Genomic DNA, 26,710 nt, shown 5'->3' with positions numbered 1-26,710 from the left:
GAACACACATTGCCTTACTCTGATTTCCTTTGGGAGATGCAGAAAAGGGCCGTTACGGAATGATAGGCAGAACCCATTTTCCTCAGTTCAGGTTTTCTGCCACTGCCCTTACAACTGCTAAGGAATCTGCAGTGCTGAATCCAAAAGCGTATCACTAGGCTTGAGCACTGAATCTGTTCTTACTGACTTTTGTGATGTCGCGTACATTGGCAGAGTTACTCGGTGATTTCTAAGTACATGTTATTCATTGATTTCTAAAAACGTTTACACGGGCCTGGACATAAAGCATGTCTTGTTTTGGCAAGCTCAGCAACACTTCACAGCCTTTGCATTTTCTTAGGAATTTAGGGAGGGGCCGTGGCTTAGTAGTAGAGCATCTGCTTGGCATGCAGAAGGTCCCAGGATCAATCCCCAGCATCTCCAGTTAAAGGGACTAGATAAGTAGGTGATTTGAAAGACCCCTGCCTGAGACCCTGGAGAGCCGCTGCCGGTCTGAGTAGACAATACTGACTTTGATGTTCCAAGGGTCTGATTCAGTATAAGGCAGCTTCATAACACACAGCATTTCAAAATGCCTGGATGAGCAATTGACACAATTCAGAGTATTTTATGAGAAGCGTCAGTCGCCTTGTGGATATATTTTCATTACTAAAAGGAAGTATTTGCTGTTTTTATTATGCTGTTGAAAGTGTCTTGGATTGAGTGGCGGGGACACTAAGAATTGAACTCTGTAGCTTATGCCTTGTATCCTTAATCGTTGAACTGTGTGCTTTCCTATAAAGCACTGTATTGATGCACTTAGGTATTAATGTTGATGTATTCCTTTGCACTACAAAAAGCTTCTTCCCTCTACTGCCTTGTGCTGTGTGCTTCCACCTTTTTGTTAGTGCTTGCATAGAGATGAAGTAGGCAGTGTCCCACCAATGTTCATTGTTTGCGCTGAGACTTGATGAGGCTTCCACTGGGTTGGATCCCGTCCAAAACTTCCATGTTTGGAGGGAGGACTTCTGTTACATGGAAGCAAGATTTCCCCCCCCTCTTCCCTCCCACTGCAGCCCCAAATGCCCCAATATGCTGCTCATATGGGACAGGGGACCCCCAGGAGCTGCAAGAGGGATTGCTGCTAGGGGTGGGAGTGGCAGAAATTGCCACCCCCACACACACTTCTCATGTGCATGGATCTTTCCAGCGGTATCCAACCCATTTCCCTAGTAGAATCATAGAGTTGGAAGGGACCGCCAGGGTCATCTAGTCCAACCCCCTGCACAATGCAGGCAATTCACAACTACCTCCCCCCCCACACCCCAGTGACCCCTACTCCATGCCCAGAAGATGGCCAAGATGCCCTCCCTCTCATCATCTGCTTAAGGTAATAGAACCAGTATTGCCGACAGATGGCCATCTGGCCTCTGCTTAAAAACCTCCAGGGAAGGTAGTTAGATGCCGTTGCACCTATTTCCCTACAAACGATTTATCCAACAGTTACTAGGTGCACCTGTAACATTATCTCCTTGTTCATACCTGGCTTGCAATTGGGGATCATCCTCATCATCACATGGCCCCCTCCTCTTCCCTTTGGGGGCGTGCGCCGTGGCCTCGTATTACATGCGTGCTAATGCAAAAGTTGGTTTCAGGTAGCCGGCTCAAGGAAGACTTCCATTCTTCCAAGGTCGGTAAAATGAGTACCCAGCTTGCTGGGGGTAAAGGGAAGATGACTGGGGAAGGCACTGGCAAACCACCCCGTAAACAGAAAGTCTGCCTAGGAAATGCCGGGATGTGACGTCTCCCCATGGGTCAGGAATGACCCGGTGCTTGCACAGGGGACCTTTACCTTACTTTTAATGCAAAAGGTGGCTAATGCAAACCACCATGGATGCAAATCTCCTTCGCAACCTCTGTTTTACAAGGGAATTATGGTTGGCATTGGTGCAGGCGATGGGTAACTGTGGTTAATGCCAGGAAGGAAATCGGAGGTTGGGGAGACTTGCAAATCCTAGTTGGTAGGGAACTAACATTGTGTGCGCTTTAATACGCTGCCTTTGTTGAAGAGAGAGCCAAGCTGAGGGCCGTTTCCCCCGCCTTGTGTTTTTGTACATGAGGCCCAAGTCTGCACTCATACATTTTTGCTGTGGATGTGGCTACACCACTGTGTTTTTGCCGTTCTGTACAGTGGGAAAGTTAAGGCAGGAGTTGGCTTCCCAAGGTTTGAAAAACCCAGTGGGCCATTCTCCAAGTACAAAACACTCATATGACCAAGCTGCCTAGTCAGTATGGACAAAATGATAATGATGGAATCGCCCTTTGGGCAAAGCCCTTTGTTCAAATCGAAATAAAAATGTCAGCCCTAAATTATGAATGTCATTTTTTTAAAGGAATCTGTTTACATGCTTACTCCAGTTTGCACTTGTAAACTGAATGATTTCTTTCAAAAAAAAATTTTTTTTGACATTCCAAACCTTTATACCAATTAAAGCGTAAGCATTTTAGTTTAAGATCAGGTGCGTAGTATTTCCGTAAAAGTTGTAGTATGTTCATGTAGCTGATTTTTTCCTCTGACGTTCTTCTCTTCAAGAGATGAACAGGAAATATATTGACTACCGTTGTAGTTGACTCCACTTGCATTTAATACATTGAAATGTTTAAATTTAAAATTTAAATGTAATTGGCTGCTGAGTACAAGCACAGGCTTCCTGTCTAATAGCAGTAGAATTGCATAGAGTTGCCTAGCCCCGCCCTTTCACTGCTTGTTCTTTATGCTTCCTTATGGGCTATGCATAAAGGTGTGAGTCCCAGTTTTGTAATGTAAAGAGCATGCGGGTTTGCCTTATCTCATTGAGCTGTATATGTTTTAACCCCTATGTCACTGTATCAGTAGGTATCAGAGGGTTGTGGAGTGATATCACAGTCCCCATATACATTTGATTGAATTATCTGCACCACACTGTCACTGAAGCGAATAACACGTAGACCATTGTGCCCTCTCATTTCCATGGGACTAGATGAGCATAATTGTTAAATGTGATCCTTCAACAGCGTAATCTACAAGACTTCCCTTCCTGGCAGGAATCTTACAAGTCCAATAAGCCGAAATACTATGGCTTAAGCCACCAATGGGATGATGTTGGTTCAAATCGATGTACCGTATTTTCCGGCGTATAAGACGACTTTTTAACCCCGGAAAATCCTCTCAAAAGTCGGGGGTCGTCTTATACGCCGGATGTATGAGGGCGGGTGCTGAATTCCGAGCCGGACTGGAGAATGTTGAGGCAGGGTTGAGACTCCGGGGCCTTGCCAGCCTGCATGCTGGCTGCGCCGCCGTCTTAGTGGGCCTCTGTGTGCCTGGCCGGGTTCATGTAGGAAGGAACCTGGGACCTTCTGCAAGCGGGTGGGTGCCTTTGTGTGTGTACGAGGGAGGGGCATGAACCGGGAACTAACCTGGGACCTTTTGTAAGCCGGTGCATGCCTTTGTGTTTGCGGGGAGGGGGGACCGGGAAGGAACTTAGGGCCTTTTGCAAGCAGGTGCGTGCCTGTGTGTGTGTGTGTGCGCGCAGGGGAGGGGGGGAACCGGGAAGGATTCCATGTTCCTTCTCGGCTCCCCCCCTCCCCTGCACACACACACGCATGCACGCACCCGCTTGCAGAAGGTCCCAGGTTCCTTCCAAGTGGTGGGGGGAGGGAGAAAGACGCTTCCCCCAAGGCTGCCCCTACAGCCGCAGTGTGCAGGAACGTCGCGGCACACTTCAAAAACCCCTTTCACTGCCTCAGCTGTTCCTGCACGCCGCGGCGGCGTGCGCAACCGGGCTTCACCCTTCCCGCCTCCCTACCCCGCCTGCAGAGTCGCCTAATCGCCTCCCATGCGGATACTCCGCCGCCGGGAGCTGCTTGGCTTCTTCCCTTCTTTCCCCCTCCCTCTTGCCACTCAACAGCTGACAGGCGGTGAGGGGGGGTAGAAGAAGAAGCCAGCCGCTCCCGGGAGCCGATTAGGCACTCTGGGGGTGGGGTGGGGAGGCGGGAAAGTTGAAGTCCAGTTGCGCGGGGTTGTGCGTGCCGCCAGGTGTGTGTGTGTGTGTGTGTGTGTGTGTGTGTGTGTGTGTGTGTGTGTGTGAAGGCTTTTCTCTCTTTTCTTCCTTTTTCTGTCACTCCTTTCTCTCCCTTTCTTTCTCCCTCTTTTTCTGTCTGTTTCTTGGTCTGTCACACTCTGTCCTTTTCTTTCTCCCCCATCCATCTCTCTCTCTCTCTCTCTCTCTCTCTCTCTCTCTCTCTCTCTCTCTCTCTCTCTCTCTCTCTCTCTCTCTCTCTTCTTTCCCTCTCTTTCTCCCTCCCTCCCTCCCTCCCTCCTTCCTTCCTTCTTTCATTTATGCATGGGAGGTTTTGTCTTGGATTTGCCACTCTACAGACTAGATGCACATTTTCCCAATCTGAATTCTCAAAACTCAACAATAAATCCCATGCAGAGTTTTGAGAATTCAAATGGGAAAAATGTGCATCTAGAGAGTAGCAAATCCAAGGCAAAACCTCCCATGCATAAATGGCCTTTCTTTCTTTCTTTCTTTCTTTCTTTCTTTCTTTCTTTCTTTCTTTCTTTCTTTCTTTCTTTCTTTCTTTCTTTCTTTCTTTCTTTCTTTCTTTCTTCCACCCCAAAAACCTCCCTAGCATCGACCCCCCCCAACCCCCACCCCCCGCTGGGAGATCTACAACTGGTATGGCATTGGTATGGTTCCCAATGATGTGATAAATATGCAAATTGCCCTTGGCAGAAAAAAGGTTCCCCACCCCTGCCATAGAGAAACTGCCTCTAGCAGTCGCAGCCGGGCAGATGATCACCCGTGCAAATCTCCTGCCGCAAAGAGTTTCTCTGACACCATAGGGGTGGGACCTTCTGCACGCTGAGCGGGTGCTCTGCCATTGAGCCATAGCCCCTCCCCTATGGGGTCAGAGAAACTCTTTGGGGCAGGAGATTTTCACGGGTGATCATCTGCCCGGCTGCAACTGCTAGAGGCAGTTTCTCTACGGGCGCTTCTACCCACTCGCCTCGCTCTGGGCTCAGAACCCGGCCGGGGCAGAGCGCGAACTACACTTCCCAGCGTGCCTCGGTTTCTCTTCGGGCGCTTCTACCCACTCGCCTCGCTCTCGGATCAGAACCCGGCCACCATTTAACTGTGCGTTGTGTGGAAAAAAAAAAAACACCTGTTTTGAATCTCTCCCCCTCCAGCTTGAGCAGATGGCCCCGCCTTCTAGTATTATGGGAGAGGGTAGTCTTATACGGCGAGTATATCCCAAACTCTATATTTGAGCTTGAAAAGTTGGGGGTCGTCTTATACGCCCAGTCGTCTTATACGCTGGAAAATACGGTACTTCAAATTGGCCCGGGGGTGTGAGTCAGGCTGTGAATATACTGGAATAAGTGGTTTTTGTTGTTTAGTTCTGTGCTGGAATGTAAGGCAGCCCTTTGCGTTGCTCGCGGGAGCAAAACTTGATGTCGTTTTTTGTGACTAGTGTGCAGTTAGACCAGTGCTTTGATGTTTACAAGATGGCGACTGTTGATTGTACACTTCCGCCGCAGCGCCCTGCTTCCACAGGAAGGCTTCGCTGTGCCGCCTTTGACAACGAATGGAATGGTTTCCTTTCCTGACCGGGCCTTTCTAAGTACAACCTTTCCAAAAACTCTGTGGCTTCCGACTTTTCTGTTATGAACAGAATGAGCAAAGTTTGTACTGACACAAATATTGAATAGAATATTTCTTATGAGAAGGTTTATATTTTCTGAAGATAATTTATAAAGAAGGTTTTTATATGCAATTATAGTAGTGTTGATGCGGTGGTACGCATCATGTGGTGATACGTTCATCATGTAAACAAATGTATAGTAACTAATCTATTTCAGTTTTTTTTTCTCATCAGAATACAGACATTCGTCAGTGTGTGTGTGTGTGTGTGTGTGTGTATATATATATATATATATATATATATATATATATATATATATATATATATATATATATATATATAAATCCCTTTTAATGCTGCATTTCTATTTCTTGGAACATCTTGGAGGATGAGTACAGTGTATACCAAATGTCCTACACAAATATTTTCTGTGTAGGAAATTTCCCACGGGCACACTGTTGCATGAGACAGCGTCCCTTGTAGTCTTCCCGTGTGCGAAACCCCAATTGGTGGCCATTTGTTTTGATGTGTAAATGAACATGAATGTTCCTCACAATGACGGCGTATGCAGAACACTACATGCCGCTTCCTACAATAGAGAGGGATATCCATGTAAGAAATCTAGCATGTGTGACGTGACCCTTTCAGGGAGGCGGAAGCTGTATAGATTGTGCTCTTACAGTTGCACTCAACTTTCTTTAAACCATGCTCGTCTTCCACACTTCTCTACCAACGAGAATACAAATAGCTGCCTAGATTTAAATGTTTGCATATGAATTTTTTTACCTAGATTCGTGGCTCCAAGTCAGTGGTTAAGCCGGCCCAGGCCCACTAGCAGGCCTTGCTGTTGCTTTCCGTGAGCTCCGAACACATCGTAAATGGGGTAGGATCCATCAATCTGCTTTAGCAAGGATTGTGGCTCTTCCCTGCTTTCCCCCTCCCTTTAGCAGACCCCGGGAAGGTTGATTCGTAGGGTTACTGGACCCATGGGGAGTAATAGCCGTATGGGTCGGTGGACTGCAGTGAAGAGAAGAAAGGGGCAAAACTGTTCCCTCCTTCATCTTCCACCAACTTTCTTGGGGTTGAAAGGGACTTCTGAGGGAGGGGAAAGCGGGGAAGACCCAGCAGTGGATCCAACCCACTCCCTGCTGCTGCCCGTTGCAGAGAGAGAGAAGTCAGTAATCATGCGCAGTCTGTTCTTCAGGGAGTTTGATGTAGCATTACTGATCATCTCATTGAGGGATTCCCCCGAGGAACTGAGGAACACAGTTGGAAGGCCACTGCGCTGAATTGATTCCTGTTGCTTGATCCCAACAAGATTCTGCCCTCGTTTTTGTTTCATTCCGTCCAAAGCAAATCAGTCTTACTTCAGTTGCCTTTCTTGAACCCATTCCCATTTTGCCACACCTGGCCAAATACGTACAAATGAAAAAATGTCTTACTTTCAGTGCTCCAGAAAAACAAAACTGTGAAAATATAGAAATGTTTCGACCCATGTGTTGTAAATACGAATTAGCGCAGTTTAAGATCAATCATAGGTGGCTCTGTTTCACAAAAAGAAGGTAGCAAGGAAACTGAGTTTTCTCTAGCAGTTTCACTCTTGTGGCTTCCCACAAAGGATCCTGGAAATAGTAATTGGGTGAGGGTGCTGGGAATTCTCTATGGGAGATCCCTAGACCCCCTCAGGGTTAGTGTGGGTAACTGGTTTTGATTCCTGTCTGTGAAAAAGGGGAGAGAGGTCTGTTATTAAGACATTGGCCAAACTATATTCTCTAGTCCAGTGTTCACTGAGATGGTGAGTTTTAACTGGATTGTGAAATACTTGTGCAGTGGTTCTTGCACTGGATATGGGGGATGTCCCCTGGGAGCACAGGACTGCTGCGGGGGGGGGGGCGAGCAGGAAGATTGGGAGGGGGAGCATCCTGCAGCAGGCAGAAGAATTGCCTCCCAGCTTACTATGAACACTGCAGAGGAGCAAGGAGCATCCAACTATGTCTGGACGCAGTCCTTTTCTCCCTTGCCTCTTTCATGGCTGACTTGGCTTAAGAAGTCGACGATGGCGAATCATAGGCTGCTTCTTTTAAATTCCAGAGTTGGATTAGTGCATCAGGCGGTTTTGTGCAAGTGTTCCACACGCTCACCTGCCAAAGAAAGCTCGAGAAGTGTCTTAAATCAGCTTGGGGGGGGCAGCATTCAGAAAGTTTGAGGTATGCTAGCCTCCATTGGTCTAGACTTTTCAATAAGCTGAGCAAAACGTCGTGGTTAGTCCCTTGAAACTTGTCCCAGGTTATGCTGCGATGTAAGCCAACAACCTGGAGTCGTTTGCCTGTTGTGTAGCACTTGCTCTGTGCGGTTTGTTTGCTTCATAATTCTCCAAAGAGTAATTGTAATATACGCTTTGGGTGAGCACTGTGTCCGCGTTGTTGTGCCTAAACAGAAGCTAAAAATGCACAACATACCTTTGTTTACTTGTCCCTTTCCAGTCTTAAACAGGGTTTTTATTGTGTATCTAGTTTCTAGTTGCCTGCCTTGCGAAACCTGTTGTCTATTGAATTCTCAAATCTGAATCGTAATAACTGTAAAAAAATAATAATTTATATGGCGTGCTCTTTCTTTTTTGTATTTAAATATCTGGTTGTCTTCGGAACATATTCTTTGGGAGATTCTGTATATATTTTTGCTATGTATTTTGTGTTTGGGATTTTCATTTTGATTGTATATTTTGCACTGATTTGAGATTCTGTATTAAGTGCTTTGTGAGTCTTGGACTTCTGATTAGAATTTGTCTGTGACAAATATAACAGCTGATTTCTGTTTTATCCTGGATGTTTGTCTATTGTGATTTTTATTTTTTTTGCTATGGGTGTGCTTGTAAATAGCGGTTACCTGGTCACCTTGGGTAAGTAAAAATCCTTTGAAGATGAACTTAAAAAGATTCCCCTCTAAAGCCCACAAATACACAGGTATGTGTGAACAGAAGAGCAAACGTAACATTTCTTTGGGCCAATAACATCTCTGAATGTACTTGCCAACCTGCTGTAGAGGAGAATGTACATTTGCTCCACCCATTCTATAGATGTTTGTTCCCCTTCCCTACCAGTTCTAGTGACTGCATAATATGGATCATGTAACAGTTGTAACTGAAATGACTTAATAATGTACTTTCGTCATCCTTATTTCTCACATTTGTTGGCCTTCCTGGACCTCTGGGTGGCATACACCAAGGTTTCCCCATTTAATTATCTCAGCTGTCCTGTGAGTTTAAGGCTTGGGGCATGATCCTGAAGCAGGCCCTGACGTAGCAGGACTCTGGTGACTAACTCTTCAGCATCATGTACATACAAGGGGAAGGAGTTGTTGGTTGGCCAACTGCTACACTCTGGTCCCACCGCCATCATGGATCAAACCACAGGTAACAGGGTGGATTCTTTTTGTTGCTCCAGCTCTAGAAGAGACCATTAGGATGATCTATAGTTCTCATTCTGAGGGGGAGGACATCTTGAGAGATGGATGATTCCCTTTTGGCACTTAGGGTAAACAAGATTCAGTTTTCCATTTCCTGTTTACTGCCTGGAATCGCCAGCTCTCCTGTTTCCCTCCTGCCATGCTAAGGGAAGGCAGCAACCCATGCCATGAGGGAAACCTCCACCTATACTTGTATTCTTCTCCCCCCACCGGCGGACATCGAATGAACGCGGCCTGCGAGTGGTCCCAGCGCTCCGCTTCTCTATCCCCACTGCACGGGGAGGCAACGGAGGACGGGCGCCATGGCAGACAAGGCGGAGACCGGGACTGACGGGTTCCTCTCCCAAGAGGACCACGTGGCCGGCCTGGTCAGTGAGGCAGGGGGCATGGGGTGTACATTTATCCAAGGGCTGCATTGGCAGCTTCTGTGGGAGAGGGCCTTTCTAGGGGAGATTTGGTGAGACCAGATGTCTCCACCTGCTGGTGATACTGCCCTCCATCACTTACATTTCAATGGCTTCCCCTCTGGACAGGAAGCTCCATCACAAGTTGCAGCAAAAACAGGTCAAAGGCCTCCCTTCCTGTCTTCACGCTTTGGCCCTGAGCTTTGCCCTACTTCTGCGTGGTGATGAGCTGCAGCCAGGCATCTCTCTGCCTCGGATCATTTGCTCCTTTCCTCTGCAAAGACATGCCTCCGGGCAGGTCTCTCTCCACCGTCTCCATTTATTATTCGTGTGTGCGTGCATGCGCGTGCAATGAGGCAGAAGCAAGTATTTCCTCACCCTGACTTTGCCCCTTGCTTGCTCGCTCTTCTTTCTGGTTTCACCCCCTTCTCTTTGCCTTGCCTGGATCGCCAAATAGGTGTCGTGCTTCTGCCCGCCAAGCAGACAGCTTCCCGGAGGCTGCTGCCCTGGGTGGGCATGCATCTAGAGAAAAAGCAACCTTGCTCCAAGCCAGTTACCATCAAAGTACAATTTACTGTGCAATTTTATGCAGGTTATGGCACTTGAGACCTGGGGAGCATCCAGTGTTTTTAGGCCCTTGGGTGAGTCCACAGTTCAATCAGTCTCTTTTTCTTTCTGTCCAGCTTCTGTAATGTAATCGTCTGCTTTGTTGATTGAACAGCTGTTTGACATCTCTGCGTAGATCCTCCTGTAGCTGGAATGGAAACCCACCACGTAGAAACAGGCTAGCAGGCTGCAGAGTCCCGCTAGCACCAGCGACGGAGCTGTAAAATAGTTTTTTTTTTAAATAAATCAACAGTTTCTTAGAAATGAGCATCTGTGGTACGGAGGCAGAATGAAAAGCCAACAGCTTGCCTCCTAACAACATAACCTTGTTTATTAATGCTTCCCTTATTTTGAATATTAAAGCTTAAATGTGCTAGAATGTGCAGCCAAAGCCAATTAAGTATCTTCAGCAAAATTCCAGACTGCATAGAGAAACTGGGCAGTATGGCACCATCCATGCAGTGGATGGCACATGGAGTTTTCCCACACTCCCCTCCATTACTGCGGCTCCCTCTTACTCCTGGAAAGATCACCCTTGGGGGTCACAGGATCTGCTATGAGGGTCGGCTCCCTAGAATGAGGAGGGACATAGGGGCAAAACTGCCCCACTTCCCTCATGGGAGCTGCTCATGTGGAACGGGGGAACAATTTCAACTCCTTGGCCCTCCAGTCCCCACAACGTTCCACCACCTGGGTCCTATGACTGTGGGCCTGATCCCTTCAGTGGTTAGAAACAGCCATGAACACAGGAGGACTACAACTTCATACATCGAGTGGTAGAATGCCGCTGGAGTTTGCACAAAGATGGCTCAGCTGGAGCAAAAACAAGAGAGTAGTGCACCTTAGACTCTTTACAACCGTATCAGGTTTTGTGAGTGGGGCCATATTTCTTACCATCTTACCAAATGCAGCATGCGTGGTGCTGAGAAACGAATGAGCAAAGATTCACATAAAGTTGCCTTGTACTGAATCAGACCCTTGGTCCATCAAAGTCAGTACTGTCTACTCAGACAGGCAGTGACTCCCCAGGGTCTCTGGCAGAGGTCTTTCGCATCACTTACTGCCTGGTCCTTTTCAACTGGAGATGCTGGGGGATTGAACTTGGGCCCTCCTGCATGCAAAGCAGAGGCTCTTCCACTGAGCCACAGCCCCTCCCCACCTCACAGCCCTATCAAACTGTTTCACTGTTTCCATCTGTGCCCCTCCCTGCTCTTGTTGCAATTAAGGTTCAGACTCTGTTGTGGTAAGGCTGCAGTCCAATGTGTGCAAGTCTTTTGTGGGCAGAGGTTCCATTTTTAGTATCAAGGATGAAGAGCCAAACTATTTGAGCAGGGGAGTCATATGGCACCACTTAACAGAAATGGACCCCTTTGAACCACAGCTGGGTGACTGCGCGTTCAAAGATTTCTGTATATTAAAAAAATCCAACTTCCCGTGAAAGGGAAACTAGCATCTCTAGCATGATGAACTGCATGGAGGTTTTGCATTAGGGCAAGGAAGGCCTGGATTCAACTCCCCACTCAGTCATGAAGCCTGCAGGGGGGAGATTGTGCTAGTAGTCTAATTCGACCTAACCACCCTCAAATACTCGTGGTATGAACCCAACAAGAATCATTCTAGTATCCAGTGAGATCTACAGCACACACTTCTGCTAGTGTAGCCTAGCTCTTTGCCGGAGGAAGTTCTGAGAAGGACTTGGCTTGTGGTGGAAGATTACCAGGTCTTGTGCTCAGTAAGACCTGAATGTTCCTCCCATGCAACTTGGGAGGAAGCTGCTCTTCTTCCTGTGAGACAGTTGCTCCCTCCTCAGATCGCTTTAGCATGTTTGATGGAGACAGTGACCTGCTTTCATAGAATAGGAATCATGGAGTTGGAAGGGAACACCAGGGTCATCTAGTCCAACCCCCTGCACAATGCAGGAAATTCATAACTACCCCCCCACACACCCAGTAACCCATACTCCATGCCCAGAAGATGGCCAAGGTGCCCTCCCTCTCATGATCTGCCTAAGGTCATAGAATCAGCATTGCGGACAGATGGCCATCTAGCCTCTGCTGGAAAAACTCCAGGGAAGGAGAGCTTACCACCTCTCGAGGAAGCCTGTTCCACTGAGGAACTGCTCTAACTGTTAGAAAATTCTCCCTAATGTCTAGACAGAAACTCTTTTGATTTAATTTCAACCCACTGGTTGTGTTCCGACCTTCTGGGGCCACAAAACATCCCTTCTAGCCAACCGAATTGGAGGAGGTCTCCCCCTCCAAACCCCATTGACACTTAGTGAACATCCTGCCAACACGCTTCCTTCAAGTAGCCCCCATCACCAGGATGCTGGATGGAGAGGAAGAGAGAAGCTGCCTCTGAACTCCAGCTAGGATTCAGTCACCAAAATTAGGTGGAAATGTTAGTTTGTAATGCAGAAGGTGGCACTCACTTGACCAATCCAGGGCTCCTCCTTGAGCTAATGTGCAAGTAGAGAATGGGGCGTTTTTTGTCTCCACAGCCAGGCTTTGGAGCAAGACCATAAAAATAACTCCGAGGATCTGGCTGTACAAAAACAAAATGGGTTGTTATTTATTTACTCAGAAAAACGTCACGGCCTCCTCTCCAGAGAACCTGTTCCAGGTGGCTCACAAAGTAAAAACACAATAATAAAAACACACCTCATTCACTGTGCTCCTGAAATGTGTTATGACCTTAAAACTTGCCATAAATGATAAATATAATAAGAGAATGCCTGCGAACATTTAAATGCCCCTCTTGGGTACAGTGAGCCTTTTGTTTCTACCATGCTGGGCTTCAGATCCTTTGATAGAATGATTGGTAGGACATAAGATACCAAAGGTTGAGCAGCACTGGTGTAGGTGATGTGAAAAATCTCAGCTTGAGACTGGAGTGCTGCTGCCAGTCTGAGTAGGCAATACTCGCCTATTTATTAAAACATTTATATCCCACCGTTCCTTGTGGTTCAAGGCAGCCTTGATAGACCAATGATCTGATTCAGTATGAGGCAGTTTCCTGTTATGTTGATGTATATCCTTCCCTTATCACATGGCCAGCTGAGGACTGCAGTTCTTTAGCTACCAGATCCCAAGACTTTGGGGCAACTGTATTCTTCCATCCCTCTCCCCTTCCAATCTGGAGACATTTGCAAAAATTTGAAAAGGGCATTTCCTGAGTAGCAAAAAAAATAATGGTGCTGTGTTTGTGGATGTTACAATTACTTCTGCTGGTCACCTCATCAAGAAACCACACTAGAATTGGACGAACAACTGAGTAGATCGAGGGGTTGGAGCACTTTCCTTTTGAGGGAAGGGCTTTCTGTTTAAAAAAAAAAGGGAAAGGAAAGAGACAAGATCATGAATGGTGGAGATAGCAATTTCCTCCCTCTTTCAGAATACTAAGGGAATAAATTGACCATAAGTTCAGGCCAGAGAAAAGGAAATGGAAGAAGTCCAGCAGTAGGATGAGAAAGTATCAGCCAAAGGCATGAGCCAGACAAGCAGACGTGACCGATCCTTTGAACCCAAGACAGCTTGTTTAACCAGGTATGAGGTATATTTCCCAGTATTTTGGTCCCAAGTGTGTATGAAGTTCCTCCTATAATAAGCCCTTGTGGTATGCATCAAAGTACTATGCTTAACTATGATAACGCTTGGTGTGGACTGAAGAGGAATTGAGAGTTCATTGCCGGCAAGCCTCAGTTTGCAAGGTTTCGGCAAAACCTGCCAACGACTGGCTGAAGAGGGGGAGGAACTGAATGTTAGCACTGGCTTAGAAGAAGAGGCTCACTTTTAGTGAATGCATTGACAGCCCGCCCCAGTTCAGCTTCTTACCTAGCGACAAAAATCAGCCCGGACGATGTCCCTTCTCCCACAGGGTAAGAACATTCCACAGCGAGTTCCATTGAAGCGGGATAGATGGCAAATCCAAAGAAACCAAAGACAGAGCTGATCGCCGCCAATGCGTAGGCCTGGTTCCTAAACTGAGACACCTGGAGGAAGAGTCCACATAGAGTGCTAGGTATGCATCTCACTTCTCTTTGTTTGGGGAAGTCCCACATGTGCCCGTACCCATCCCATGCCTCCCAGTTTGTGGCAAAGCCTGGTTATCTGAGCACAGCTTGTGCATAAGCCTCTTCTCAAGTTACATTCGGTTCATGCTTCATTTTATTTATTTATATTTCAATTTATACCCCACCCTCTATCCACGGGCGAGGCCAGGGTTAGGGTGGCTAACATCAACAGAACACAGAAATCATAAAACCATAAATATAACTTTCCTTTCTCCCTTAGAAGCTCCTTGATCCATTGATCTTGAGCAGCGTAATTTTAGATCGAATGTTTGAGGGATATAAGGACTGAAGGTAACCAGGAAGAAAAAAAACATGAAAAATGCTCACATGAAAATTGCTCACAGAAAAAGCCCCACTATCATAAATGTGCACAAGGCTTTTTTCCATGTGGGCTTTTTTCCGTGTGGGCTTTGTTCTTGTGCGCATTAATGACAGTGGGGTTTTTTCTGTGCACAAGTTTCATGTGGGCTTTTTTCATAGAACCAGGACTGAAATAAATCTTGCCACTGACAATGTAGCCTTGGGATCAATGTCACTTAATAAAAAAGCCATTATGTCAGACACAGAGGCATTAGATTTATATGTTAAAAGGGGAAAGATATAACATGATCAGAGTTCCTCATAAAAGTGGCATTCCAAAAGGGCATGAGCTAATGATCAATAGAGGCAGAAGAGCAAGGACAGGTCCTTTCTGGGTATGGTATATTCAAAATTCTGCCTTGCATGACCATAGAGGGGTTAGCATTCAGTCTAGCTAAACAGCAGGCTCTAGAAAGACGAGTTGTCAAATAATAAAATATAACTTTAAAATTGTTAAAAGCAGTTCACAATATCTAATCAATTAAACAATTAAAACAAGTGGCGCTATTAATAAACGCATAAAGCCATGGTGGCCTGAAGAAGCAGACTGGGACCCCCAATGTGAATTGATGGGAAACATAGAGAGTGGTGGGGGATAGAGAGGCCAGCTCTGATGGTAAACCGTTGCTGCCCTCCACTATAGGCCTGGTGGGTTATGTTCCACAGTTGAGGTTGGAACCAACAGAAGAGTTCATGAAAGGCGTTGGTAAAGGGGGATCTTTCCCTTCCTGAATCTCCTCTGTGAGGATCTGCATAGCTTTCCAAGCAAAGCGCGCCAAGGGACGTGCGTGTGTGCCTGGAGGGCCTGCAGCGCATTAATCTCTTTCCCTCCATCTGTTTGCATCTTGCACCTGCAGCAGCAGAAAAGAGGGCAGTTTTGATTGATTCCCTCTTGTCACTTCAGGGGCCCCCCACCCATCGTGAGGTGCCCTTTTCCTTGCAAAGTCCTGCCAATCCTCAGAGAGGAGTTTCAGGGCAAACAGCCGCTTGCTTGAGAAGGCGGGGAAAGATTGCACCCCACCGACGCCTTCTGCGAACCTTTCCAGGGGATCCGACCCCAGGACTGAAATGGAAAGGCGCCTTGTTTGGGACACTGAGTGCCCTACCCGCCCAGCCGCCTCACAGTCTTCTGCCTCAGCAGAGGGCAGCAAACTGTGGAGCTCTAACCGCCTGCTTGGTTATCAGCTCTCCTTTTGTCTTATGTATTCCTTGTGGGTTTTTCCCCCTTCAGGCTTCTAGCCCCTGCTTATTCAAGTGGACTGAAGAATGAGGGGCTGCCTTCTCTGAGTCAGTTCTGACCCTTCCATTGCCTTAGACTGTCACCAGAGGCATGACAGATACCTCTCCCCCCCCCCATTGTGCCTGTGGCTCAATTAGGGTTGCCAACCACCAGGAGGTGGCTGGAGATTTCCTGCTATTACAACTCATCTCCAGGCGACAGAGATCAATTCCCCTGGAGAAAATGGCTGCTTTGGCAATTGGACTCTATGGCACTGAAGTCCCTCCCCCCTCTCCAAACCCCGCCCTCCTCAGGCTCCACCCAAAAAAACCCTCCAGGTATTTCCCAACATGGAGCTGGCAACCCTATTTATTATTTATTTATTTAATTACACTTTTACCCAGCCCAAAGGCCAGGCTCAGGGCGGCTCACAAATACAAAACAATAAAATCAATAAAAACCCTTTCAATATAATTAAAATACTTTTAAAATAGCCCAAATTATTCAATAAACATTCAGTAAACAGGAATTAACAGACACCTTGATGGTGCTAAAGTCACATAATCATAGTCTGCAGCATAACAGATGGAACCCTAGGCCCAATCCAAGAATGGTAGGACTCTTGGAGAGAGAAAGGGCAACCATCTTATTTGTGACTCTCCGGAGTATGGAATATTAACCCCACTCCTATTTTGCACCTTGAGCAACAAGGGGAAGGGAATCCAAGGTGTATTCATTGCCCCCTTTCTGTTTGGAGAAGACTTGGAACCTTCCTCTTGGCACCCTGAAAAAAAACACTATGTTGTCATCCCTCCTTCCTCACAGACTTCTCAGAGCCAGAGTACATGTTACGGCGGACATGGATCGAATCCATGGCCACTGATATCATTTTAGAGGGAAATGTGGTCATTTAAAATCACCACAAACAATCCTTGTTGCTGGGCTAAAAGCAAAGCTTTCTAAATGTCTCCGCAGCTGGCCTGCACATGCGCAGATCCCATGTGTGCCTGCAAAGAGGACCACTCGATGAACGACAGTTACAGGTAAGTGACACTGTCCCCCCACTCTCCAGGCCTTTCAGAGTCCCAAAACAGCCCCAGTAGAATATTCTAGCCCTGAATGGATTGATAACCTGCTGGTACAACCCGAAACAATTTCTGCTCATACTGTTATGTTTCCTTCATTAAAACTTAAAAACTTATTCATGAGGGTTAGCTATTTCTCAGCTCTTTAAGGCACTCTTTCATTGCTTAGATTATAGAGACCGTGTGGTGAGGCGGTTAAGTGTGTTGGACTACTGTCTGGAAGACCCAGGTTCAAATCCCCACTCGTGTTATGGGGGCTTGCTGGTTGTCTTTGGACCACTCGGCCTAACTTACAGGATTGTTGTAAGGCTGAAGTGGAGGAGAGGAGAATGAAGTAAGCCACTTTGGGGAGAAAGGCAGGAGTTAAATGAATTAAATAAATACATATTTGGTTTCCATTATGGCAGTTTGCACAGTATTTGGTCCCAATGCTACTTACCACTGCAAATGCGATGCTAGACAGTGCAGATAAACACATGCCAATCTTGGTGGATTCTATAAATTTCTTTGTCCTGTCCACATAGAGCCCAAGTAAGAAGGCACCAATTAATCCGGAAACGGTGAACAAGGCACCACACAGGCCTGCAAAGAACTGTAATGGGAGCTCGATAAGGGACTGTCGTTGCGCAGCTTAGTAGTTTTTCTGCACAGCAGGCTTTGTACGTTGTGAAAGCAACTGAGATACTCTGTCCATACAGCAGACAAAATGACGGTTTAATGAAACCACATCAATGTGATTGTCTGGGTGTGAGCCATGCCCGTCAACTGATAGGGTTGCCAACCTCCACGGGGGGCCTGGAGATCTGGAATTACAACTGATCTCCATGTGACAGAGACCAGTTCCCCTGGAGATCAGGGCTGCTTTGGAGGGTGGACTCTATGGCATTATACGCTGCTGAGGTCCTTCCCCTCCCCAAACCCTGCCCCACCCACGCTCCATCCCCAAATTTCCAGGAATTTCCCAAGATGGAGTTGGCTACCCTATCAACTAACTTTGGATTGGTAGGGTGAGTCAAACCTGGGTTTGAAGTTGGCTTGCTAGTCACGGTTAGTCATAAGTATGGCTTCGTGAGATGTGTGAATGCGGACAATTGTGACTAAATCCTGGCTTAATACATGCTATAATGCTGCTATTATGCCAATTAAGGTTTATGTATGTATGTAAGACTAAATCCTGGCTTGTTCCACCAGCTACAGAGCAAAGGTAACGTTTGCTGAGGCCAACCAGGATTTGAGTTATCCTTATATCACAGACTAGCCATACTTAAAATAAGCAATGGTTTCATGTTATATCTGAACCAAACCAAAGTGTTCCAATAATTAACAATAATTACCTAACAATAATTACCTAATTAACAACAATTACCTAGTAATAATAACCATTAGCCAAAAGGACGTCAATAGTACCAGGATAATTTGTGTGCTGAAGGTTCCGAAGGACTTCATTTTGAACCACACAAAAAAAACGTTATCTGTGATTCAGCGGCATTTGTTATAGATTTCTTTGTCTAGCAGATTAACCGTGCCATCCTAAACAGAGCTTCCAAACCCGTTGACATCAACAGACTTAGAAAGGGGTAACTCCATTTAGGATTGCACTTTATATTAGTTTCAACATTGTCCAGTTACTGGCATTTCTAACATAGCATCTGTAAACCTGTAGTAGGCAAAACAAACAGGCAAAATATCTCACAAGAAATCAAAGAGATCCTGTAAACGTGAGATCACCCAGCTCAGACATTGTGTCTCACTTGCTGTGAAAAGCGTGCTGGGGGGTGGGGAGATGAGGTTCAGGAGCCTGAGGGCCAGTCCCAAGGGCGTCCCTGCCACGCCCATCCCACCCGTCTCCAGCTTTTTAAACTTTGGCCCCTCAAGGTGTATTTTGGCAGCGCAAGCAGTGTGGCACCCTGGCTAATCGCAGGCCTCTTGGGTGAAAACTACCCCTTGAGATCCAGGGCGTACCCTGACTCTCAACTGCCACCCCTCTTTGCATGGCGGCATCTGGCTGTATTCCCAGGCCTGCGCCCCCGCACTTTTGGCTCCACCGTCCCCTCGCAAGGCGAGACGCACAAGAGAGATGTTATGTCACTTACGTTTGAATATCCCATTACACACAGGATCTGTTCCAGCAAAGTGCTGTAACAGGTGAAGAGCGCTACCCCTCCTCCAACGCAAAACGCCAGAACGAGGTAAGGCTTGTTTTTAAGGAGCTAGGAACAAAAGACAAGAAGCAGTTGTGAGAAAGCGATGCAACGTTTGCCGGCAGGCTAGGACCTGCTTCTCCTTCCAATGCTTCTGGGGAACATGTACCTTATGGGCTTCTAGGAATTTGGGGGTGAAAACGCATGGTCGCTTTAGCCTCCTTTATTCCCTGTTTCAGCCAGGATTCAGCAGGATCAAAGGCAAAACGCATGCGTTCGATCCTGGCTGAATCCTGGCTGAAACGGAATAAAGGAGGGTAAAGCGACCATGCATTTTCGCTCTTGGACTATTGTCAGTTAATGTATCTGAAGCTCTAAAGTTCTTTGAGGTAAATTGTGGAGGAAGCAGTTGCTTTGGGTCACCAGATTCTGGAGGAGGTGCCGTTTTTCCTGTCCCTGCTCCTTCTTTTGTTCATTATGAAAAAACACAGAACTATTATAAAGGATGCTTTATGATCCAGTTCAGAGCATGCTGGTCATCTGTCGTTTGGAAGGTTTCTTTTCAGGGCCAACAGCAGCTATGGCAAGAATTCCTTTTAATAACCATTTAATTTACTCATGGTGGGGTGGTGGTAGTAACCAGTGTGGTGTGTAGAATATTACTTGTTTCCCACTGTTCTCCTCAGTGGGGACCCCAAACAGCTTACAGCATTGTTTTCCCTGTGCCATGTTATCCTCACAAGAACAACCCTGTGAGGTGAATTAGGCGGAGGGTGACTAACCCAAGGTAACCCAGCAAGCTTCCATGGCAAAGTAGGGATCTGAACCTTGGTTTCCTAGATTCTACTCCGATGCTCTAACCCAGTGGTTCCCAATTTTTTCGGGCCACCGCCCCCTTGGTTCCACAAACTCAACCCCAGCGCCCCCTACCCTATCCAACAACACAGGTGAAGGGGCCCACCTCTAGCGCCCCCCTGCTGCCCCCTTGCCTCTTAGTGCCCCCCCTAGATAATCTCATCGCCCCCCCCAGGGGGTGGTACTGCCCACTTTGGGAACCACTGTTCTAACCACTACACCACACTGGCTCTTTGGATTGGATTAGATGAGATCTGGGTTTAAAACCTCACCCTTTTCTGTGAATGTGCTTTTGGGCAGGTCACAATCTCTTGCACTAACCTACTGAAAGAGTGCATATCCCCCCCTATCCACCCCTTGTTCTATGTTACTCTCATTATTGGGGGGGGCAACCTACTGCTTATTCTGGGCACTATGGGCCAAATTAAGCGCCATCTGGAGTTTTTAAGGGTTTTTAATTGGGTTTTATTGTTTAATTTTAGAATTATTACTTTTATTGTTAATATTATATGTTTGATGTTCCCCGCCCTGAGCCTGGTCTTGGCTGGGGAGGGCGGGTTATAAATTGAACAAACAAACAAATAAAATTTCTGCCATCCTTCAGGGGAGCAGCTCTGTTGGCAATCCATAGGATCTGAGGCCAAAAGAGTTATGATGGCCCCAGGGATAAGATTCTCTGCTAGAGCCCTTTGCCTCTCCTCTGATCACAGCCACCCTTTCAATAATGAGGAAAGTTCAGCTTATCCCTGGCTTTGCTCCCCCATAGCTTTCTCCAGAATTCCAAAAGCTGCTTTTCAAACCTTCAGTAATCAGGGTCCAGCTCCCCTCCTCAGGTGTAGCCCGGAAATGAAATAACCAGTATTTTATTCAACCACCCCCTCCCGGGGTTATGCTCCATGCATTTGTCCCATTAGCTGTATTGAGGGACGTGGGGTGGGAACCGCCTGGGAAGCACCAGTGCCTTATCGAACTAGGGATCCATACACAGAAGCACTAGCTAGATCACTCTTCCGATGAATCTGAGGCTGTAGGGCTTAACGTCAGAACGCACGCAGCAGATCTCCAGTTCGATTCCTGTCATCCCGCAATAAGAGATGCTAGGAAACACAGCGTGGTGTAATGGTGAAGAAGAAGAGTTGGTTTTTATATGCCGACTTTCTCTACCACTTAAGGAAGAATCAAACTGGCTTACAATCACCTTCCCTTCCCCACAACAGACACCCTGTGAGGTGGGTGGGGCTGAGAGAGCTGTGATAAGCCCAAGATCACCCAGCTGGCTTCATGTGTAGGAGTGGGGAAACAAATCCAGTTCCCCAGATTAGCCTCCACCGCTCATGTGGAGGAGTGGGGACTCAAACCCGGTTCTCCAGATCAGAGTCCACTGCTCCAAACCACCGCTCTTTACCACTACACACCATGCTGGTTAAGAGCGGTGGTTTGATTCCTCCTTAAGTGGTAGAGAAAGTCGGCATATAAAAACCAACTCTTCTTCTACAGCAGGAAAGGCTTCTCTGCTGAAGACCCCGAACAGCTGGTGCTGAGGGAGAAGAACCAATTATCTCATCTGCCATAAAGCAGATTTTTTTAATGCCTGTTCAGACCCAGTAGTGGTAACATGTCCCTGCCCTCCCAGGTTTACCCATTGTTCTTTGCTTTCAACGTACCATCTTCAAACCTGCAAACACCGACTGGGAATTAGACTGACTGGCACTGGGCGATGGGGGTGTCGGAGGCTCCTTTTTGCGAATCGCCACCATGGCTAAAACACAGGCGAAGATGGCAGGCCCTGCGTACACTCCGAGCTGAAAAAAAACACAACCCCAGCAAAGTCAAAAATGGCCCGCTCGCCTCTTCTGCAAGGAGATGGAAGTGGGAAACGGATTCTAAATTCATTAGCTTTCATTTACCGTTAAACGGATATCTTTTCCTTCGTGCACAAGAGCAGGAGACAGTATGTTAGCTATAAGAATGCCCAATGGATTGGCTACATGGAAATAAAAAAGAGAAGTGATTTCCCCCCCAAAGCAATTGAAGTACAGTGCCGAACGGTTTTCCATACAAGCTGGACTGTGAAAAGCAAGGAGAATTTACCCAGAACCAAACCCTGGCTTGGATCCACTGGTAACTTCAGCCCATATAATGTGACGTCCTTCTCTTCCCCTTCCTGCTGCAGCCCATAATGATCCTTAAAATTTGCTCGTGGGGAACTGGGGAGGGGCTGTGGCTCAGTGGTAGAGCATCTGCTCGGCATGCAGAAGGTCCCAGGTTCAATCTCCCGCATCTCCAGTTAAAGGGACTAGGCAAGTAGGTGATGTGAAAGACTCTGCCTGAGACCCTGGAGAGTTGCTGCCAGTCTGAATAGACAATACTGACTTTGATGGACCAAAGGTCTGGTTCAGTATAAGGCAGCTTCATGTGTTCATGTGGGGGATCCTCGGGAACAGCCTGAAGGGGGAGTCAGGAGTCAGCAGCAAGAGGAGATAATCAGCAAAAATAATCTCCCCCCACCCCGTTTCCATCTGCAATGAATCCAAGCTCCTGCTTCCAACCCTTTCCTTGAGCTGCTTCTTAGGTGCCTGAAGTAGTGGCCATTCCTCCAGCTGAAGAACGCCTGCCAATGTCTTTCAGCGTTGTTGCCTGCCTTCTTTGAGGCCTGCTTCTCACAGAAGCAGGGCCGGCTCTCCAACCACGTCACCCAGGCCACTGCTTCAGGTGCTACAAACAAGTAGGGTTGCCAGCCTCCAAGTGGTGCCTAGAGATGTCCCGTAGCTACAACGGATCTCCAGGTGACAGAGATCACTTCCCCTGAAGAAAATGGCTGCTTTGGAAGGTGGACTCTGTGACATTATACCTCGCAGAGGTCCCTCCCCAAACCCCACCCTCCCCAGACTTCGCCCCCCAAATCTCCAGGAATTTCCCAACCCAGAGCTGGCAACCCTAAGAACGAGAACGGTACTGACACCTCCCTCGGGGGCTGGGCTGGCTTCCAGGCATCAGTGGCATGGCAGAGAGTCGGCAACGCTGCCAGAACTTTTCTCAAGCTTCTCCACAGTAGCCTGAGCCCAGGAGGCGATGGGTGTACCTTGCCGGGGGCGACTAAATCCCGTGAAACAGCCCTGCTGAGATGATGATGATGCAAACCTGTTTCTGAATTTCAAACTACAGCTGGGGGGCCACTTCCTGGAAAGTTCTTCCACAGAAGAGAAATTATAAAACATCAAAATTAACATGCTTAGCCAGAACCCTGAAGCGGTGCTACTTCAGATTCAGGCTGCTGTGGATGAATGTCCTCCTACAGAAAAATGCATCCACGGAGAAAACTGGCATGTCAGGGGCAGGGATTCTAGCCCCAGGCATCTTCCTGACAGGTAGGGTTGCCAACTCCAGGTTGGGAAATACCTGGAGATTTTGGGGGTGGAGCCTGTGGAGGGTGGGGTTTGGAGTGGGGAGGGATTTCAGTGCCATAGAGTCCAATTGTCAAAGCGGCCATTTTCTCCAGGGGAACTGATTTCTGTCAATTGTGATAGCAGGAGATCTCCAGCCACCACCTGGAGGTTAGGAAATCAGTACAGGAGCAAATAATTACTACAAAGTGCAAAAAATTCTATTTCAGGTGCTACAACAATTAAACAATACACTATCCTAATACTATACAATATAACTTATCTCAATCCAATATTGCATATAACTCAGTCCATAATATAGAACAATGCATCCAACTTTGGTTCTGTCCATAAAGTAACTGTTAACATCCAGACAGGTAAGATATCTCAATTCCATTAATCTTTTGCATTCTTCTTATTCACAGCAGACCTTCAGCAAGGTACCAAGTTTTCCAGTAACCACCTGGAAGTTGGCAACCCTACTGACAGGCTAGCTTTCCATGGGTACAAAACTCTGTTTTTTGAGATCTCAAGTGATGTTGCCCACAAACAGGTTTACCATTTTACCTGCCCTTTGTGAGAAGCAGACCAGTCCTGGAAATATGAATGTTGCTAAACATTGTGGTTTAGAAAATGCTGGTTCTTTTGTTCAATGTTTTTTGATACATTTGTAAAGATCATGCAAAACAAAATACAAAAGAGATGGGAGGGGGAGAAGGGAAATTCCCAATCGAATCTCTAATTTAGCTCGCCAATAAAATCTATTATCACAGCTGTTGTTCCAAAATAAATTGCCAGGAGACTAATGGCGTAATTCTAAACAGAGTTACACCCTTTTAAGCCTGTTGCAGTCAGTGGGCTTAGAAGGGTATAATTCCATTCAGGATAGCACTGTAAATCTGTCAAATTTTTCTCTCTAAAAATGGCCATATAAGTTATATGTCAGCTTTTATAGTATTAAGATGTTGCAAAATTTCTTAGGCTGTTTGTTCACTAGTTTTGTTTCTTACTGTCTGACTATTTGATACCATCACTCTAGCCGCTGCAGTTGTGCCAGTATCTCCTTATCACAGATTGGGAAAAGTGACGGGTTGGGGGGGAGAGGGTGGCTTGCCACCTCGTGAGTTCATGGCAGAGTTGAGAGTTGAAGCCGGGGGGGTTCATGGCTTAGTCACCTCACTGTTGCGCCACTCCGCCCCAGCCGCATGAAATTACTTACACATTGAGCCAATCATATTAGCGGTGGCTCTCTGGTGATCAGGGAACCATAAGGCGGCCAGCTTGGTTGGCGCAAATATAATGAGTGGCTGAGCCATAGCACAGAGGCACTGTCCCACGAGCAAGTAGACAACATTGAAGGAACCTAGGCTCAGGACATCAACGATGCTGAGTGCACGAACAATGCTTCCCACCATGTTCAGCCAGGCACAGAGTATCACCTACAAGAAGAAGAGTTGGTTTTTTATATGTCGATTTTCTCTGCCTTTTTTTAAAAAGGAGAATCAAGCCAGCTTACAATCTTCTTCCCCTCCTCTCCCCACAATAGACACCTTGTGAGGTAGGTGAGGCTGAGAGAGCTCAAAGAGAACTGTGACTAGCCCAAGGTCACCCAGCTGTCTCAATGTGTAGGAGTGGGGAAACCAACCCGGGTCACCAGGTTAGAGCCCACTGCTCCTAACCACTACAACACGCTGGGGATTCAAGGCGGGGATTCAAATACTTCCTGCTTCCTGGGGGCTTTTTCTGAGCAAAAGAAAGGCTTTTAAAACCAAAGCTTGGATTTCTCCCCTCCCCCTTCCTTTCAGATTGGTCCGTTTTTTGTTCTTAAAATGCATTTTTCTATGGAGCATTTGGGTTTGGGGGGGATTTTCTCTCACAGCGAGCACTGCGAAGTAAGCCAACTACAAAGCATCATTTAAAGGGGCGGGACTTGATTTGAGTTTGGAGACTGCTGGTGCAGAGATTCCCAACTGGAAAGTGGGGTCCAGCCAGCAACGAACCTCAGGTAAAACTCTCATGCGTAAATGACCTTAGACAGGCAAAAACTCAGCTTAGGACAGCACACTCAGTGGTTAACTAGGAAGCTCCTTTGGTTCTAGCCTCCCCCAGCATAAACTCACTGGACGGCCTAAGTCAAACCTCAGTCTCAGCCTCCTCCCTTCTGTAGGAGGGAGAACGATACCATTAACCAGCTTTCAACCAACAAGACGGCAGAGAATGTACCACATGGCGCCTTTAAATGCTCATAAGGTTCTGCGTAATTGCTTTCTCAGAACATGAAAGGTTGTACTTGGATAGCTCTGGTGTTGCCTAACATTCCCCTTTATGTGTATGCCCAAGGACATGGAAAATACAAACAACTGAGTGAGCTTGCTATCCCTGATGCAGCCTGTCTAATAATGAGGGTGGCTAGGTTTCAAGTTAGATCTTTGTGTCCCTTTAAACAAGCAGGATACCAAAGTGTTCGACCTATTTCCCCATCCCAACCCAGTAGAGTCCTGGTCTAAGTTATCGGCAAGAATATGCACGTGCAGCTTCCAGTCAGAGTCCAGGGTTTTGTATCCACTGTGGCTTAGTGGTAGAAGAGCATCTGCCTAAATTCAATCCGTAAATTATATCCCCAGCATCTCCAGTTTAAATGATCTGGTAGTAGGTGATGGGAAAGACCTCTGCCTGAAACCTTGGAGAGCCGTTGCCAGTCTGAGTGAACAATACTGACTTTGATGGACCAATGGTCTGATTTAGCGTAAGGAAGCTTTATAAATTCATACATTCCAGAATATTTGGGATGGAGTGTCATAAGAAAGGCCATGCTGGATCAGACCAAGGTCCATCAAGTCCAGCAGTCTGGTGCCTCTAGGAAGCCCACAAATAAGACAACTGCAGCAGCATTATCCTGCCTGTGTTCCAAAGCACCTAATATAATAGGCATGCTCTTCTGATCCTGGACAGAATAGGTATGCATCATGACTAGTAGCCATAAACATGTCCACTCCCCTCTTAAAGCCTTCCAAGTTGGCAGCCATCACCACATCCTGAGCACGGAGTTCCACAGTTTAACTATACCGAACAGCATGTACCAAGGCACCATCTAGCACGGGAGGACCAGTTTATATAACGAGCTGAATTAGGTGGAAGGACCCCCTCCCAAAATTTGTAGTAGGCCTATGCATCTAATGGTGCCAGTGCGATCACAGTTCAGAGCTGCGGTGGGGAAATGTGCGAACACTATGGGTATCTTTGCAGAGACACCCTTTAGTTTAATTATGCTGCCTTGTTCAGAGGTGCTATGCCCTTTGTGTATTAGGAGTAACCCTATAAGGTGGTGGTATTCTAACGTTGTATCTTTGGGGAGCACCCTCTTTGTCGAGCCTTCTGCCGAGGAACTTTGGCGCTCTGCAATGGATTGTGAAGTAGCTGTAGGGGAAGGGCTGTAGCTCAGTGGTAGAGAAT

The 26,710-nt window shown here is 46.9% G+C and overlaps 1 protein-coding gene across 1 annotated transcript in view; it reads right to left on the bottom strand.

Moving 5' to 3' along the window:
* Nucleotides 1–10,178: 10,178 nt before the first annotated feature.
* Nucleotides 10,179–26,710, bottom strand: part of SLC49A3 (solute carrier family 49 member 3) — a 42,139-nt gene continuing 25,607 nt past the window's right edge. The window contains exons 3-10 of the mRNA XM_056848260.1: nt 24,477–24,696; nt 21,782–21,858; nt 21,539–21,676; nt 18,972–19,088; nt 17,318–17,470; nt 13,976–14,133; nt 12,574–12,686; nt 10,179–10,360 (exon numbers count right to left, since the gene is read on the bottom strand). Coding sequence (XP_056704238.1) covers nt 10,191–10,360; nt 12,574–12,686; nt 13,976–14,133; nt 17,318–17,470; nt 18,972–19,088; nt 21,539–21,676; nt 21,782–21,858; nt 24,477–24,696 — 1,146 coding nt within the window. The 3' untranslated portion in view covers nt 10,179–10,190. The remainder of the gene's footprint in view (nt 10,361–12,573; nt 12,687–13,975; nt 14,134–17,317; nt 17,471–18,971; nt 19,089–21,538; nt 21,677–21,781; nt 21,859–24,476; nt 24,697–26,710) is intronic.

Source organism: Euleptes europaea, chromosome 4 (assembly GCF_029931775.1).
Source record: "Euleptes europaea isolate rEulEur1 chromosome 4, rEulEur1.hap1, whole genome shotgun sequence".
NCBI classification, from domain to species: Eukaryota; Metazoa; Chordata; class Lepidosauria; order Squamata; family Sphaerodactylidae; genus Euleptes; species Euleptes europaea.
Note: the sequence above shows the minus strand (reverse complement) of the source record. Positions and strands in the feature narration are given on the sequence as shown.